The sequence below is a fragment of the Podarcis tiliguerta genome (assembly GCF_965153285.1).
Source record: "Podarcis tiliguerta genome assembly, chromosome: 13".
Classification (NCBI taxonomy): Eukaryota; Metazoa; Chordata; class Lepidosauria; order Squamata; family Lacertidae; genus Podarcis; species Podarcis tiliguerta.
In genome coordinates this window covers 10,044,042-10,060,284 of record NC_139546.1, presented here as the reverse complement: position 1 = coordinate 10,060,284, position 16,243 = coordinate 10,044,042, and the positions used below count along the sequence as shown (strand labels likewise).

Sequence of the window (16,243 nt, the reverse complement as noted above, 5' to 3'; positions counted from 1 at the left end):
AGTGTCTCTTTGCAGGGAACCCCAGGGTGCTTCCAGTCGCCAGATCCCACCAAACCCAGCCCAGCCCCTTTCTGTCCTCTTCTAGGTCCAAAATGAGCCACCGAGGTTTAGGATCCGAGTTTTCCTTCTCCTAAATGGGCTACTTTCCCAGGTGGACAAGCCTCACCTGCCGCTCACTTCGTTCTACAGCACTTGCAGAAACGCTTTCTTAACTGCTACTGGTCTCGCCTGCTCACTCTGCCGGACTTGGCGTGCAGGGGACAAATTATTAGGCGCAACTCAGGCACGCATCTCAAGCAATTGCACAATAAACGTACACACCCAATGCCCTCCTGAAAACACACAAACCCATTTATTTCACTTAACGCTGAAACAAGCCGCGAACCATCTGCTCACGGCAAAGGGAAATTTACAAGCTTGTACCAGGGTGGCGGATGCTGCAGAAATTCCTGTCGCAAGTGGAGTAGTCGTACAGCAAGGCATTTTGTGGCCAGATTATGATCTCTGTTTCCATTCTGAGCTCGTGTATGATGGTGTCTGCGTCCTCTGTCTCTAAGGGAGGTGACACGACTGCTCTACATCCTAAGAAAACCAGCGCATAGTTGCTTTCCTATATAAGCCATCACAGGGAAAACGGTTGTGTGAAGCGTCTCATTGACCATCTGGTAAACCCAGAAATTCTCCACTCAGCCAGCCTAAGAGAGGGTTGGAGAAACCTGTGTTCCTCCAGATGGCATTTATTTATTTGAAGCAGGGTTAAGTCACCCCTGCCACCCCCCATTCAGGGGCTGATATAGCCCACAAACCAATGTTTCTGCTTCCCCTGGATGTCATCAATTTTGGCAGCAGTGGCAAAAAATGAAGGAAAATGAAAGTAGACGTAGTATGCATATCGTTGGGTTGGGTGGGGCCCAGTGTGGTCTGATGGAAGGATTATTCAATTCTGGGATTCCCTCCATTTCTAATTTTTCTAACTTTAACTTCAGCTTTCTCTTTAACTTTCTCTTTCAGCTTCTGCCTTCTGGAAGAAGGTACAGGACTAGCCGCCTGAGAAACAGTTTCTATCCAAATGTGATTTTGGTTTTAAATGCAGTGTAAGGAGTCTCTATGGGAGTATATTGTATTTAAAAATGGGGTATCAGAGTTTTTAGGGGGCTAACCAGGTTGGGATAGCAGGCTTGTTGGTTTTTGAATGTCTTATGTAGATTTTTTCAATTTCGTTGTTCTGTATGGGACAATGACAATGAAGATTATCTTATCGTAGCTCTCCACCTTTTGAAGCAGTTTGCAAAACATCGCCGGCGTTTTAGTGCAAATTTCTCCTAATAAGCTCAGTTTTGAGTAATGCACACATTTTTGCGAGCCGTTTCCCCTAATATAATGCATTTCAGTGTGTTACTGTAACAAACTTCATTTTTACGCACCCTTTCCTCTAATACATGCATTTTTAAAATAAAAAAAACCCCACATTGTTTCCTTGGGGAATGGCTTCACAAAATTCAGGAAAGTTTGAATTTTGAAAGATAACTCTGTTTCAGCTGGAATACAGTGGTGCCCCGCAAGACGAATGCCTTGCAAGACGGAAAACCCGCTAGACGAAAGGGTTTTCTGTTTTTCGATGCGCTTCGCAGGACGAATTTCTCTATGGGCTTGCTTCGCAAGACGAAAATGTCTTGCGATTCTTGCGATTTTTTTTCTCTCCCTACCCCCTTTTTCTAAGGCACTGAGCTGCTAATAGCCTTTTAGCAGCTAATCCGCTAATCCCTTAAACCTTTAATAGCCGCTAATAGCCGCTAAACCGCTAATAGCGCTAATCCACTAATAGGGTTTCTTCGCAAGACGAAAAAACCGCGAGACGAAGAGACTCGCGGAACGGATTCTTTTCGTCTTGCGAGGCACCACTGTATTGTTTTGGAAAGGGCACTTTTGCTCGATTTCGTTTTCAGCGCAGACTCTTACCAAATTTTTTCTCCATCCCTGCCTGATGAGGATGCAGATCATCTTCACCTCAGTCATCAGGTCCATCACTGGATGAATGGAAAAGGGCAATAACTCCCATTCACCAAAGTGAGTCAGGTGAGAAGCATGAGGCCAACAGTAGCTGTATGTTTGTGTCCTCTGTGTTTACATGTAAGCGTGAGAGACTATGGGGAGCCACCCCCAATTTTGACCACACCTGCCACTGGCATGCACCCAGTGTCAAGGACTGGCCAAGGGTGAATGTACCCCTTGGGTCAAAAAAATATTAGCCATCCCAAATTTAAAGATTTATCCCGTTCTTAAACCAAATATGCCTCCCAAAGCATATTGCAAATCACTACAAAAAAGAGGGAGTCAATTCCTGCCCCCAAGGTCCACCCGCAGCAGCAGATCCCGATGTCAATCTTTCTCCCTAACCCCTTATCCCTGATGTAGATCTTCCCGGAACCCTCTTATTCCCTGGCAGGGAGAGGGGCCATTTTGGGGTCCGCCTCAGGTCCCAAAATGTCGTGGGCCAGCCTTCGGGCTTACAATCTAAAATGGCACAACATAAGAGGAAAACCGATCGGGAGGGAGGAGGAAATAAGCAAACCCAAGTGACACGTTCGCCTAACAACCCGTGGGGGTAAAAAAAAGATGAAAAAGAGGAAGCAGCACACCTGCGCCAGCAGAGTGATCCTGCAGCCTGTCTCGTCTCTCAGCTGCCAGGTTGCTGGACTCCGATTCCCATCAGCCCCTGTGAGCGTAGATGATGGGAGTTGTAGTCTAGCAGCGCCTGGAGGAAACCAGGTTCTCCACCCGTGGCCTAAGAGGAAAAATCCTCCCCAACACCAAACTGATCACACTGGCAAGGCAGCAACAAGCGAAGGAGTAGACGGAAGGAATATGGACAGCAGGCAGTATTCAAGCCAGACGTTGCTGGGGCTCCACAGTGTCGTTATTCAGCTGAAACAGGCATGTTTGGGCAAACTGAGATGGGGCAGGGAGGGGAATGCAGAGTCTTTCTTATTGTCAAGGACTTGTCAAGTTCTGGAAGCCACTGAAGGTGAACGGAGGTAGGTTGGGGGAACACGAAGCTGTCTCCTGCAAGCAAGCGACTGGGTTGACGTCGCATTGGCTAGCATCTTGGTCCAATGTGAAGTAGACGCCGTCCGGGGACCTGCTGGAGGGATCATCGTTGAAGAAGTTGTAAGGCCGAAGGATGAAGCCCACTCCGTTGCCGATCGTCACGGTGTTGGGGATATCCTCAGCGTGCGGCACATGAAAGAAGCCAGTGGAGATCCAAGCCACAAGGTCCTGGGGGGGGGAAGCAACAGGAAACACAACAACAGGCCTTTTTGTCACAAGCGAAAGATGTTTTCCTCACTAAATTGGTCATGGAAGAGAACTTCAATTCTTTTCATGTAACATCTAATTCCTTAAAAATCAGCACTGGCACACCACAGGGATGTGTGCTAAGTCCCTCCCTGTATTCATACGATTGTGTATCATCTGACCAGTCCACGGCAATTATTAAGTTTGCAGATGACACCACCATAATGGGTTTAATAACAGGTGGAGACGAATCAGCGTATAGAGGGGAAGTCCAAAAAATATCTACATGGTGCCTAGGGAAGAACTTGCACCTTAATATCAGCAAGACAAAGGAGATTGTGTTGGACTTTCGGAGGAAGAGAGGAGAACTAGCTCCACTGTACATTGGGGAGGGCTGTGTGGAGAGAGTCTCTTCCTTTAAATTACTAGGAGTTTATCTCAGTGAAGACCTTACTTGGAAAATCAATACAACCCAGGTGGTTAAGAAAGCCCAACAGAGACTCCATCTCCTCAGAATATTGCGAAAGAATCAATCAACATTTGATGATCTCCTTCTACAGGTCAACAATGGAAAGTGTCCTTTCATACTGCATCACGGTGTGGTATACTGGTTTGACATCAACTGATAGGAAGTGCCTACAGAGGGTGGTGAATACAGCACAAGATATTATGGGCTGTCCCGTGAATCCGCTGGATGAAATAGCGGAAGAACGTTGCCTCAGGAGAGTGAGGAAAATTCTCAGGGATGATTCACACCCTGGCCGGCACTTTCTTGATCTCCTGCCCTCGGGCAGAAGATATAGAAGCAGGATTAGTCGCACCAACAGGGTAAAGAACAGCTTCTATCCGTGTGCTGTTAGGCTGCTGAATGAAAAGATAACAACAGGGCAACTGACTTTTGGGTTCTGTGGGTGTGCGTCAGTAAACGAGGGGAATTAAGACTAAGAGAGCTGAGTGGGGGTGCTCATGTAATCTCACTGTATACAAGTTGTACAAGTGACAATAAAGTATTTCAATCTTTTCAATTTCAATTTTCCCAGTTCTCAGTGTGTTGAAACAGGATTTGTATCCCCTGTAGTTGGTGGGCCAGTTGAGAACAGGCTGCATGTAGATCAGAGACGGAGACTCGGTGGCCCTGCAGATGTTGCTGGGTTCAAGCTCCTATCAGCCCCAGGTAGTATGGCCAGAGGTCGTGAATGATAGGAGCTGGAGTTGTGCAATATCTGGATTTGCCATCCCTGATGTAGATGATGCTCAACCATCCTAGATGGTCTGTGGCCAGATTGTGGGCCCTTTATCTATCAGATGCACAACTGACCTCAGCGGTCAGGAGCAAGCCAGCAATAAATCACACAGGGTAAGTGAGCCTAACTCGTAGAGGAAACAGAATTGGCTCACAAGTGCCAGGCCTAATGAGCACAGCAACTCTTCTTCAAGAAGGCCTTGCAGAGTCTGAAGGTCCCTGCCTTCCCATAGCTGCCTAAGTCTCCTCCTCGCCAGAGTTTTCCCCAACCAATCTGAGACTATGCCGGCGTGGCTACTTTTGCTCTGCCCTCTTCATGCCTCTCCTGTACTGTCTGAAAGCCCCCTTAGGCAAGAAGTTCCACAGGAATGAAGTCCCCACCAAAGAGGCTTAGCTCCTTGTAAATAACCCTGCAACATACCGTATTTTTTGCTCTATGACTCACTTTTTCCCTCCTAAAAAGCAAGGGGAAATGTGTGTGCGTCTTATGGAGCGAATGCAGGCTGCACAGCTATCGCTGAAGCCAGAACAGCAAGAGGGATTGCTGCTTTCGCTGCACAGCGATCCCTCCTGCTGTTCTGGCTTCTGAGATTCAAAATATATTTTTTCTTGTTTTCCTCCTCCAAAAACTAGGTGTGTCTTGTGGTCCGGTACGTCTTATAGAGCGAAAAATACGGTAATGGTATCCTAGGCCGAGCATCACCTAGATCTAAGGCCATATGTTCTTTGGGTATGCCAGACTCACAACATTTAGACCATTATCATTATTACTGGTACATCTCCTTTACCCTTCCTCCTTTAAGGCTTTCTCCATCTCTAACGCACCTCTGCCCCTCTTCCACAGGAAGCAATAATTCAGGATAGCTTAGTCGGTAGACCATGAGACTCTTGATCTTAGGGTCATGTTGGGTGAAAGATTCCTCCACTGCAGGGAGTTGGGCCAGATCAGTGTTTCCTCAAACTTGGGTCCCCAGCTGTTGTTGGACTACAATTCCCATCGTCCCTGACCCCCCCGCTCTTGCAAGTTAGGGATGATGGGAGTTGTAGTACAACAACAGTTGGGGGGCCCAAGTTTGAGGAAACACTGGATTAGATGATTCTCACGGTCCCTTGTGCAATTCTAGGATCGCAGCACTCACCTCGTTGACGATGGTCTCGTTGTCTATGAAATCAGCAAAGACCACCAGTGGATCCCAAGGATCATTCTGATTATAAATGCATGTGCTGATCAGCTCCTCCTCTTTCCGCTTGGTAACAGCCAGCTTGTACCTGAAGGATACGGATAACGGGGGAAATGGTTGAGAGGATGAAAGCAGAGGCAAGAGGCAAGTTCTTTGTCTTTATTCCTAGCAGTGCCGTCTTCTACTTAGAATATGATAGTCCGTGGCAAGATGGCTACCACCCATCCCAACTGCCGTATAGTGAGTCACACCACTGGCCTGTCTAGATCAGTATGGTCTGCACTCAGTGCTCAAAGGTTTCAGACAGGGGACATTCCCAGCCCTAGAGAGCATTCTGCACCCAAAGCAGGTGCTCCACCACTGAGCTACAGCCATCCATGGCCCACCAGAGCCCTTCCAGGGCATCTCTAAAAACCGCAGATAGAAGCGGTCCCCTTTACAAAGACCTGAGGAATGAGATCATCACCCCACTCTTACTTACCACCCCATCTGCGGCCACATTGTTCTTTCTTTTATCAGATCAAAATGATCAGACAACAGCAAAGGTTGCTAGGTTTATCGAGGGTGCAATGAGATTAAGGGCCACTATCTGAACGATAATCTTGGTCATTTGACTCTCCTTTTTACCCATTGTTGTCTTTTCAATTGTATATATTGCTTGTTTTATGTTGCTATGGCCGTTGGCTAATGCGAATAAAGTATATCTATCTATCACTGAGATACAGCCCTCCAGGGGTGCACTTCCAGGGTTGAAGTCAAACTGCTAGAGAATCACAGCGCCTGCTGTGAATTCAAAAAGATGTTTAAATTAGTGACCCCCCCCAAAAAACCTGTAATGGTTCTAGGGGTTGCTCGTGCGTAAGCCGGTGCAAACACCTGGCTGGATTGCCTGAGTGAACCTTTTCTGTCCGGACAGCCACTCACCCGTGGCTGTCTCAATCGCTGGCAGAATCTGTCAGTGGGCGTTTCTTAAACTTCTTCCAGCAAAGAAGCTCTTTGACGCCTAGTCTCCTCCTACTCTCTCTGCCCAAAAGCCTTCTGCGCAAGGAGGGCATAGGCAGCAGAGGACCCCTACTCTCCCCGCTTCCCCCATCTGCCCCCCCTTCTCCACTGGTGCTACACTGATTCTCTTCCCCAGAAGATGGGCTGCCTCTCCCAATCCCAGGACGCTCTCCGGAATCCCTCTGGATTTTCTCTCCCTCCGGCACTGATGGCAGTTCCCTGACAAAACCCAAAGCCTTTTTTGGGCTGAATGATAAGCTTACATATCCCTCCAGTTACTTTGGAATACGTAAGCGGCTAACCTGGAAGTATATTTCCGTTTTTTTGCTGTGCGCGCATGCGTTGAAGAGATGGACCACTTTTGCACATGTGCAGAAGCGCTCTACCGCCCCGCACGCGTGCAGAAGCGGTCTCTCCGGTTGGGAAAACCTCGGGATCCAGCCAGGTCTCCGGAACAACCGGAGGTACCACTGTACCTGAAAAGTATAAAGAAAATTAAGAAAAAAAGAGAAAGATCATGGTTCTTGTTGCCTACCTGCCCCAGCTAATGGACCTCTCCATGGTGCTAGCTTCAGGCAAGTGCTCTCCAGCAAAGCTGGTGATCTGGATTCGGTAGCTTCGCTGATGATTCCACTGGTTCTCCCGGCTGGTGGCAAAGTGCAGGTACCGGGGGACTTTGCCGTCCAGCGGAAAGGCAGCGTCTTCTTCCTTGTCCAGGGTTCGGGTTGTGAGAACGGGCCGTTGGATCTGGTGCTCTGGGCTCCAAGGGGCCGCCACGGACTCAAAGGCCATATCAAGAGCCACCAGGGAGTTCTTGATCCCTGACGAAAGCAGAGAATAAGAGAGAAGGATTTCCCATTTCGGTCCCTAGAGACAAACCCTCAACAAAGCAAGATTGTTGGTAGAGCACGAGACTGTTCATCTCGTCTGGGAATTATAGGGACAGAACCACCCGAACTGTACAGAAACTTATTCATGGAAGCGACTGCAGCGGCAAGAATGTTACTCACCCCAAAATGGAAAGAAGAAGAAGTCTCAGCAAAGGAAGAATGGATACAAAAAATTATGGAATATGCAGAAATGGCAAAACTTACCTGGAGAATAAGAAATCAAGATAGTGAAAGAATGGAAATGGTTTATTGATTATTTACAGACAAATTGTAAACAGATAAGAACAGTGGAAGGATTCTTGTAATAACCTGCAGTTTCATAAGAGTTTATATTGAAAGAAGATGAACAAATGAGGAAATTAAGTTAATTTGGATAGGCGGAAGATATTAAAGATAAATTTAAGGAACTGCAGAAAGAGGGGGAAGGAAGGCAAGTCAAAATGATTGTAAAATTAGTGAAATGTTTAAACTTGAAAAGCAGAGAGAAAGAGAGAGAGAGTTAACCTCAGCGCCATAACTTCAAGCACCACTTTGGGCAAAAGATTCCTGCATTGCAGGGGGTTGGACTAGATTACCCTCACAATCCCTTCCGATTCTACAATTCCGTGATTCTTGCAGTCACTGGGATAACAGGCGCACCAACTCCTAGGGGTGGAGGGGTCTTTGGCCCCCTCAATATTAGCTGGCAGGGGACTGGGCCCCCTCAATGCTGAAGGGGTGGAGAAGGGCAAATGTGGTGCAGTTCAATGGCTGGCTCCTCCTGAGCATGAGAAAGAGGTAGCCTTGCTGGGCTGGGCACTTGACCTCCTCCTGACGATGCAATCTCACACGCGTGAAATGCATGCCAGCCCCTCACAATCTTGGGCGCAAGACTGCACCTCCGAACACCAGCTTGGGCCTGTGGAGGAAACTTTCACCTTGTATTTCGGAGGCGTGGGCTCAAATTATCTCCCATCGTGTAGGATTACACAAGTCCCCATCTCTCTCAGCATCAGTTATTCGCCTGTCCGATGGGGATAATGGTGGTCTACTAACAGGGTCGTCTCAGAGGCAATCTGGCTTATGTTTCATTGCAAACTTTTAAGACCAGCCAAGAACAGCTTGGCACCTTGAGAGCCAGTGTGGTGTAGTGGTTAAGAGCGGTGGTCTCGTAATCTGGTGAACCGGGTTCGCTTCCCTGCTCCTCCACATGCAGCTGCTGGGTGACCTTGGGCTAGTCACACTTCTCTGAAGTCTCTCAGCCCCACTCACCTCACAGAGTGTTTGTTGTGGGGGAGGAAGGGAAAGGAGAATGTTAGCCGCTTTGAGACTCCTTCGGGTAGTGATAAAGAGGGATATCAAATCCAAACTCTTCTTCTTCTTGGCAAATTCTAACGGGAAGGGAGCTTCCCCGGGCTGATCAACAGCTATGAAACTCCCTCCTCCCTAACTTCCATTGTGGGAACTGTTCTTATCGTTTGCTTGCATTTCTTTGTGGATTTCCTAATTTGGTTGCCTTACAGCCACCGCATGAAATGATGAATCAGTACATATTTTATCAGCAGAGTAGGTCTTATTCCTTGTGTACAGATGGAGAACTAAGGGTTTGAGAGAGACAGAGGGACAGAAAAAGAGGAGACGGGGGACTTATCCACACTTTCTTCTACACTTTCAATGCACGGTCAGAGCTTTACAGTATCATATCTGAATGCCCCCCCTTTTTTTTTGCTCCAGAGCTTTCCCCATGGAAACCCACTCTTTAAAGCTTAATCAGAACAGGAAAGAGCAGGTCAAAGGGTGAGTGTGGATAAGCCCTGAGTTGGCCTAAATTGCACAATGAGCCAACAGGAGGCTTGACAACAAGAGACCATATTTTCCAGATCTGAGCATTTTTCAGTGGTTCACCATAGCTTTCCCTCTCTTCCAGAGAGCCCGTGTGGTGTAGTGGTTAAGAGCGGTAGTCTCGTAATCTGGGGAACCGGGTTCGCGTCTCCGCTCCTCCACATGCAGCTGCTGGGTGACCTTGGGCCAGTCACACTTCTTTGAAGTCTCTCAGCCTCACTCACCTCACAGAGTGTTTGTTGTGGGGGAGGAAGGGAAAGGAGAATGTTAGCCCCTTTGAGACTCCTTAAAGGGAGTGAAAGGTGGGATATCAAATCCAAACTCCTCTTCTTCTTCTTCTTCTTCTTCTTCTTCTTCTTCTTCTTCTTCTTCTTCCAGGAGAAAGTGAGCAATCACTCTGCCCTTTATATACAGCGACTATATTGCAATGGCATCACTGCCTTTTCAGGTGGCATTACAAGACTGTCTCCTTGCCATTTACCCAAGGGTGGAGTAACAGAGGACACTCCTCTGTGGGAATGTTGAGGGTGGCAGGAGAGGATGTATCATTTAATAATATCCTTCCTAACTTGTGCCAGCAAGTTTCTTCTCTTAGCAGAGCGCATTCCCCTTCTTACACAGCAGGAAAACAAGTTCCTGACTTGTCTGAGCCTTTTACTCTTATACAATTCAATCTAGCTCAGATTGAATTGTGTGTTCCTGGTAAGGTCTCCTTTGCATCCCTCCTAAAAGGATAAAGACACCACAGGTTTATTCATAAGGAACAAAAAGTAGTTTTACTTACAATCAGGCAAAGCACAGTGTGATCTCTGAAGGCAGGCTTTAGGCTTAAAGTTACAAGCACGTAAAGACAGGTTTACCCCATATGGGAGACGACATGGCAGGCAGCAGTCCAGTCCAGGTGATGCAGGAAGGTCGAAAAGAGAGAGGACTGGACCTTTTGTTAGGTCAGGTAAGGTCAAGCCCACATTTTAGTCACATGCAAGGAAGGATGCTCCAGGCCAGGAGAAACAGAAGAAGAAGAAGAGTTTGGATTTGATATCCCGCTTTATTGCTACCCAAAGGAGTCTCAAAGCTGCTAACATTCTCCTTTTCCCTTCCTCCCCCACGACAAACACTCTGTGAGGTGAGTGGGGCTGAGAGACTTCAGAGAAGTGTGACTGGCCCAAGGTCACCCAGCAGCTGCATGTGGAGGAGCGGAGACGCGAACCCGGTTCACCAGATTACGAGTCTGCCGCTCTTAACCACTACACCACACTGGTTGGACCAAACATTCCCTTGCATGTCCACTCTAGCAAAACAAGGAATGTTGTATTTGACTGCTCCCAGCGGATTACATCCCACAGTGTCTTGTTCAGGATTGTTGTCTGGCAGGCAGCTCTCTGGGGAACTCCAACAAAAATCTTTCCCAGCCTGACTTGGAGGAGCCCAAAACGGAGCTCTGTGTACACAAAGCCCGTGATCTTCCGCTGAGCTACACCCTGTCCCCACATTCCTTATTGGACCAGAGTTTGAGCAAATGAAGACTCCGAACAACGGCATCTCCCCATTTCCACATGCAGAGGAATGGGTGAGATTACAAGCGAGCGGGAAGCTGTTCCCAACCTTGCCAATAGTTTCCTGCTGCTGTGGAAGTTAATCCCGATCATACAACCCAGAGGGGCAGGGCTTCTCTATTGGACCCTCAATATTCTTCCCAGGCCACACCCACCATCAAGGCCACCCCCCCTCTCTCTAGGCCACTCCTCTCACTGGCTCTGCTCTCACACTATCCCCCAGGCGCTTTTCTGTGGCAGGAATGTGCCTCTTGCTTATCCTGATGGAGAAGAGAGGAGGAGATGGGGGTGAGTGGGATGTGGAAACCTCTGACTCCTTTGTGGCTGGACTTCAGTCTTACCGTACGCATTCATGGTCCCACCCACTTTTGCTTATTGCACCGCCCACTCCTAACGTGGCAGCTTCTGGAAGTTTGCCCCTGAGGGAATGTGAAAAGTTTATCCGTTCCAACATAACCATTTAAAGAACTCTGCTTCATCTCTTTCTCTGCGATGCATCTGTAATGTGTGGTGTAGTGGTTAAGAGCGGTAGTCTCGTAATCTGGGGAACTGGGTTCGCGTCTCCGTTCCTCCACATGCAGCTGCTGGGTGACCTTGGGCCAGTCACACTTCTGTGAAGTCTCTCAGCCCCACTCACCTCACAGAGTGTTTGTTGTGGGGGAGGAAGGGAAAGGAGATTGCTAGTCGCTTTGAGACTCCTTAAAGGGAGTGAAAGGCGGGATATCAAATCCAAACTCTTCTTCTTCTTCTAAAGCCCTAAACGCTGTTTTATGAAACAGGAGCATCTCTTGCTCATATAATTTACAAGCTGCTACTTCCCCTTGGCCCAAGTTTCTGGTTCGCTTCTGCTCTTCGCTAGTACTATCAGATGTTCCGTTATTTCATTTCTCTGAGTCCCGTTACTTTCCCTGCAACATGTGCTCCCTCGCTCAAGCCGTGTTGAGCTTCTGCCCTACCGGCACCATTCTGGACTGCATTTTTCTGGCTCCTGATCTCTGCTTATGGCACACTGAGGCAATCAGGGAGAGCAGTGGTGGAAACGGGAACAAAACCAGACAAGGAACAGTGTGTCAGCCGAATGTTACCAGTGTTCCCGAAACACATGCCATCAATTCTCTTAATCTGCCTCGAGGTGATGGATTGCATTTTATTGACTATTTGTTGTTTCAGATTGTAAAAGGTAAAGGGACCCCTGACCATTAGGTCCAGTCGCGGCCGACTCTGGGGTTGTGGCGCTCATCTCGCTTTATTGGCCAAGGGAGCTGGCGTACAGCTTCTGGGTCATGTGGTCAGCATGACTAAGCCGCTTCTGGCGAACCAGAGCAGCGCATGGAAACGCCGTTTACCTTCCCGCCAGAGTGGTACCTATTTATCTACTTGCACTTTGACATGCTTTCGAACTGCTAGGTGGGCAGGAGCAGGAACCAAGCAATGGGAGCTCACCCTGTCACAGGGATTCAAATCGCTGGCCTTCTGATCAGCAAGTCCTAGGCTCTGTGGTTTAACCCACAGCGCCACCCGCGTCCCAGATGGCACACTTCTGTTAATATCATAATTATCTCCTTATGTCAGACATCACAGCTCCAAAGTATCCAATAAGGGGACCCTAAACAGCACATTCAAGTTTGGGAACAGCATTATGCCAGAAATTGTGGCTGACCTTCCCAAGGGTGCTGATCCTTTATTCTCTCTCCCTCACCTTGTGAGAGATCCAAGTTTCACAATCCTTGGCTTAGCATCACAAAGCTTGGAGATTTGCACTGCTTACTGTACAAGGTGGGCATTGCAGCCCCAAAAGTTATTCTCTGGCTTAGATTTTAACCTTTGCCTGTCTTTCCCTTGGTCCCACCCAGCAGTGGAGCATATGTCCACACTGCCCAGGGCAGGTGCGCTCCCAAGGGGGGAGCGTGGTGCGGAGGATGCCCTCCCAGGCGCAAGATAGCTGCTCGGGTGCCCAGAGCGGCGCATGCACCCTGCAGCCAGGGGCAGAGCAAGCTGCCCATGGTGGAGATTTGGTGTGCTGCCCACCCGCGACTCCCAAGCCTACCCCAAGCTGTCAAAACAAAAGGGAAAGGGGAGAATGTTGCTGGCAAAGCAGCACAGCTCCCCTCTTACCCCGACGGCTTGGGGTAAGCTTGGGAGTCACAGGCAGACGGTGCACCAAATGTCACCCCCTCAGTGAGGGCACCCAGGGCGGTCCACCCCCACTGCCCCCCTTCCTACCCCCCTGATCCCACCCACTCACCTTCTTCCAATCCCTGCCCCAATCAGACCTCATCATACTTCCAGTGACATCACCAAGGGTCCTAAAGGAGCCTCCCTGACTCATAATTTAAGCCAGAATAAACAAAATACAAATACATCACAAATGTCTCACAAGACTCTTACCCATCTGTTGTGGCAAAAAAAAAGAAGAAGCAAACATGCCTAATTGTTAGGAAATTGTTAGAAAAAACAACATGCCATTTTCCAAGTTCTGGCAAAAAAATAAAATGTTTAGTTTTATGAGTGCTAAATAAGGGAAGGTTCACACAGTGTCCCTTTTATAACCCACTAGTCTAGGTCTGGTACGTCAAACCCTATAAATAGACTGAATAGGAAAAGGAATTTCTAAACAGTCACACAAATCCTTACATTACTTGAAATGCAGAATGTGAGATTCCTGGAGGGAAGTTAGATTTGTTGTGGGACGCCCGGTGGCAGGGGACCCCCAACTGCAACCCCTCTCAGCAGTGGCGTAGCGTGGGTTGTCAGCACCCGGGGCAAGGCAAGTAATTTGCGCCCCCCCCCCCCGCTGCACTGTCCCTCCCCCAGATAGTCCCTCGCTCTCTCTCCACACCGCACCGCACGCCTGGCACCCTCCCCTCCACAGTGGGCGGCGACCCGGCGGCTCGGATCGGATTCGCACAGCCAGCACTGCAGTGAGAGAGAGTGAGTGAGCCAGGTAGGGGCAGAGAGCTGCGAGTGCGAGCGCGCCCCCCCCAGATGTTGCGCCTGGTGCGGCCGGCCCCCCCTGCACCCCCCACGCTACGCCACTGCCTCTCAGTATTCAGCTACGGTTTCCACAGTTAGGGTGGGGGAACATAACGTTTTGGGAAGTCTGGGGCACCTACCTCCAACGTCCAAGTCGACTTTGTAGTTCATGAGATGGTTGTGCATGGTCCCAAGCGTGTGCTCCCCGACCCTGTTCCCAAAGGCAGTGCCACCTTCCGTGAGGAACGATGTGCTGATGTATCCAGTGGCATGGACCTTGACTTCTATAGCACCGTTTTGGTAGAACACAAAATCCCAGACGTAGTCGTAGTTGATGAGAGTGGAGATGGCCCTCAAGACCAAAGCGTAGTTGTTCAACCCCCCGTAATAGAAGGAGCCCATGTCAGAAAAATGTCGCCGGAGAGGCACGCCCATGTCATGCTCAAAGATGCAGAAGGAGTTCTTGTTCAGTCTCGGGGTGTCAGAGTCTATCAGGTAGTGGCGGTCCACGTAGGTGGCCGTATAGGGGCAGTCCACTCCCCGAACCAATTCGTAAGAAAATTTCCCAATGCCAAGGGTGCCGTCCATGTATCTAGTCACCATTCCCCCAGGGCAGTTGGAGCCATAAGTAGCAAGAGCTTCTTGCAGACTCAGCTCGTAGACAATCCTTTCCTCGCCAAATCTGATGTTGAAGAGGCGTGGCCCTGTGTTCACGTTCATCCCAAAGGCAAAGCTCCAAGACCGGTAGACAACATGGCTGCCGGCTACGGTGTAGCGCATCCCGAGGGGCTCAAATTGCAAAGGGCCTGGATGAGGAGAAGATTCTGAAGGCTTCCTGGAAGTAAAATCGTTCTTCAGGTGGGCTGCCTTCACTCGGACCTCCTTCACACGCCCGTCTCTAAACTCCTTCTCCAGGTGGGCCATATTCTCATAATACTGGCCGTTGTAGAACACTTTCTTCACCTTCCACTCGGAGATGTTCAGACTCCGGTGGTCCACCAACACCTCTAAGCCAATGGGGTGGATGTAGTACCCGCTGCCATTGACATTGTGGAACAGGACAAACCAGGTGGCTCGGTCGCCAGATTCAAACCCTCGGGGAGCTGTGGTCAGAGTAGCCAGGTTATTCCTATTATACTCACAACATTCTCTGAGGAAGTTGTTGGCCGCCTCGAGCTCCTGGAAAATGAAGGTGTCAATATCTTTGTACTCCTTCACCGTCACCGGCCTGCTGTGATACGGCACCTTCCTGCCAAATTTCTTTAGCGTGATGTCACGGTGGCCCGTTGGGTTCGGAAGAGGGCCTACTACGAATTCCGTGACATTTGGATCTGGCTGGTTCCCAAAGTACACGACAGCCAAGGCCTCCCGGTGGGGCTGAGCCCTTCCATGGTCCAGGAAGCCCAGAGCCACTTCTTTAGAGGGGAAGTACGTATCTAGGTAGTAAATGCAGTTATCGGAGGGCTTTGCCCGAGATGCATCTTCCAGGTGGGCGCCAAGATTCTCCTTGAGGTATTTCACCACTTGGACCATCTCAGCGGCTGACAGGTCAGCAAAGATCTCGCTCGGAACTCTGTTGGTGCCTTCGGGAGAATTCTGGAGCCCTGAGACGCCACACCTAACGACTTTTTCCTTTCTGGTCATCAAGACACAAACTAAAGCAAAAATGGTAGCCAGAGCCAATACCAGGAGAACAACCACGGCTTTCATGTTCATGCCGGTGTCTGCGAAAGGCAGCAGTGGTCGCGACACGCTCAGCAACCCCAGCTGCTATTTCCTTGCAGGAAACGGTTTGGGAGGGAAGGAGGGAGGGAGGTAGGGAGGGAGGAAAGCTGCCTCTCTGTTCAGAATTAGAGGAGGGTTCAGAGTTAGGAATGCATGGAGGCTCATCAGCGACTATAAAAGGCAGGCTTGCGCTCTCTCTGCCCAGCTATGTATCCACCATAAGCCCAAGCTGCTCTTGGCCCAGGATGGTGGACTAAGAGGTCTTTGGAGAGAACACCAGGCGCTAGGCAAGGCCCCAGAGAGGCAAAACACCCAGATTTAGCGGAGACCCTCAGAGAGAATGAGCTTGGAGGGCATTTCTGTCCAAATGCTGTAACCCGATCCCTCCCAAGCCGAGAAAGTAATGATGCCTGCTCACGGCAGAAACCCTTTTCTGCCCTTTTCTCAGACCGCTCAAAAGCTCCTTTCCACCATGTTCACATTGCCTGTCCCCCACTGCCCTGGTCCAGCCCCAGAAGCACAGATTTAGCTTGGCCCTCACCCCGTAAGAATATGTGT

The 16,243-nt window shown here is 49.3% G+C and overlaps 1 protein-coding gene across 1 annotated transcript; it reads right to left on the bottom strand.

Annotated features, from left to right (window-relative positions):
• Positions 1 to 333: 333 nt before the first annotated feature.
• AOC3 (amine oxidase copper containing 3) lies at positions 334 to 16,166 on the bottom strand. Its single transcript, XM_083407689.1, has 5 exons — positions 14,101 to 16,166; positions 7,256 to 7,541; positions 5,677 to 5,806; positions 1,903 to 3,276; positions 334 to 1,538 (listed from the first exon to the last, which is right to left on the bottom strand). Exons 1-4 carry the CDS (start codon positions 15,674 to 15,676, stop codon positions 2,992 to 2,994), a joined length of 2,277 nt encoding a protein of 758 aa, XP_083263815.1. The 5' UTR covers positions 15,677 to 16,166; the 3' UTR covers positions 334 to 1,538; positions 1,903 to 2,991.
• Between the last annotated feature and the right edge of the window lie 77 nt (positions 16,167 to 16,243).

Bases quoted from the DNA above. Each gene is read 5' to 3' on its own strand.
- AOC3 (XM_083407689.1), bottom strand. From the start codon at position 15,676: ATGAACATGAAAGCCGTGGTTGTTCTCCTGGTATTGGCTCTGGCTACC. The intron at 5,807-7,255 runs GTAGGCAACAAG...CGTATCCTTCAG, and splicing joins AGGTCCATTAGCTGGGGCAG to GTACAAGCTGGCTGTTACCA. The intron at 3,277-5,676 runs GTGAGTGCTGCG...TCCCCCCCCCAG, and splicing joins ACGAGACCATCGTCAACGAG to GACCTTGTGGCTTGGATCTC.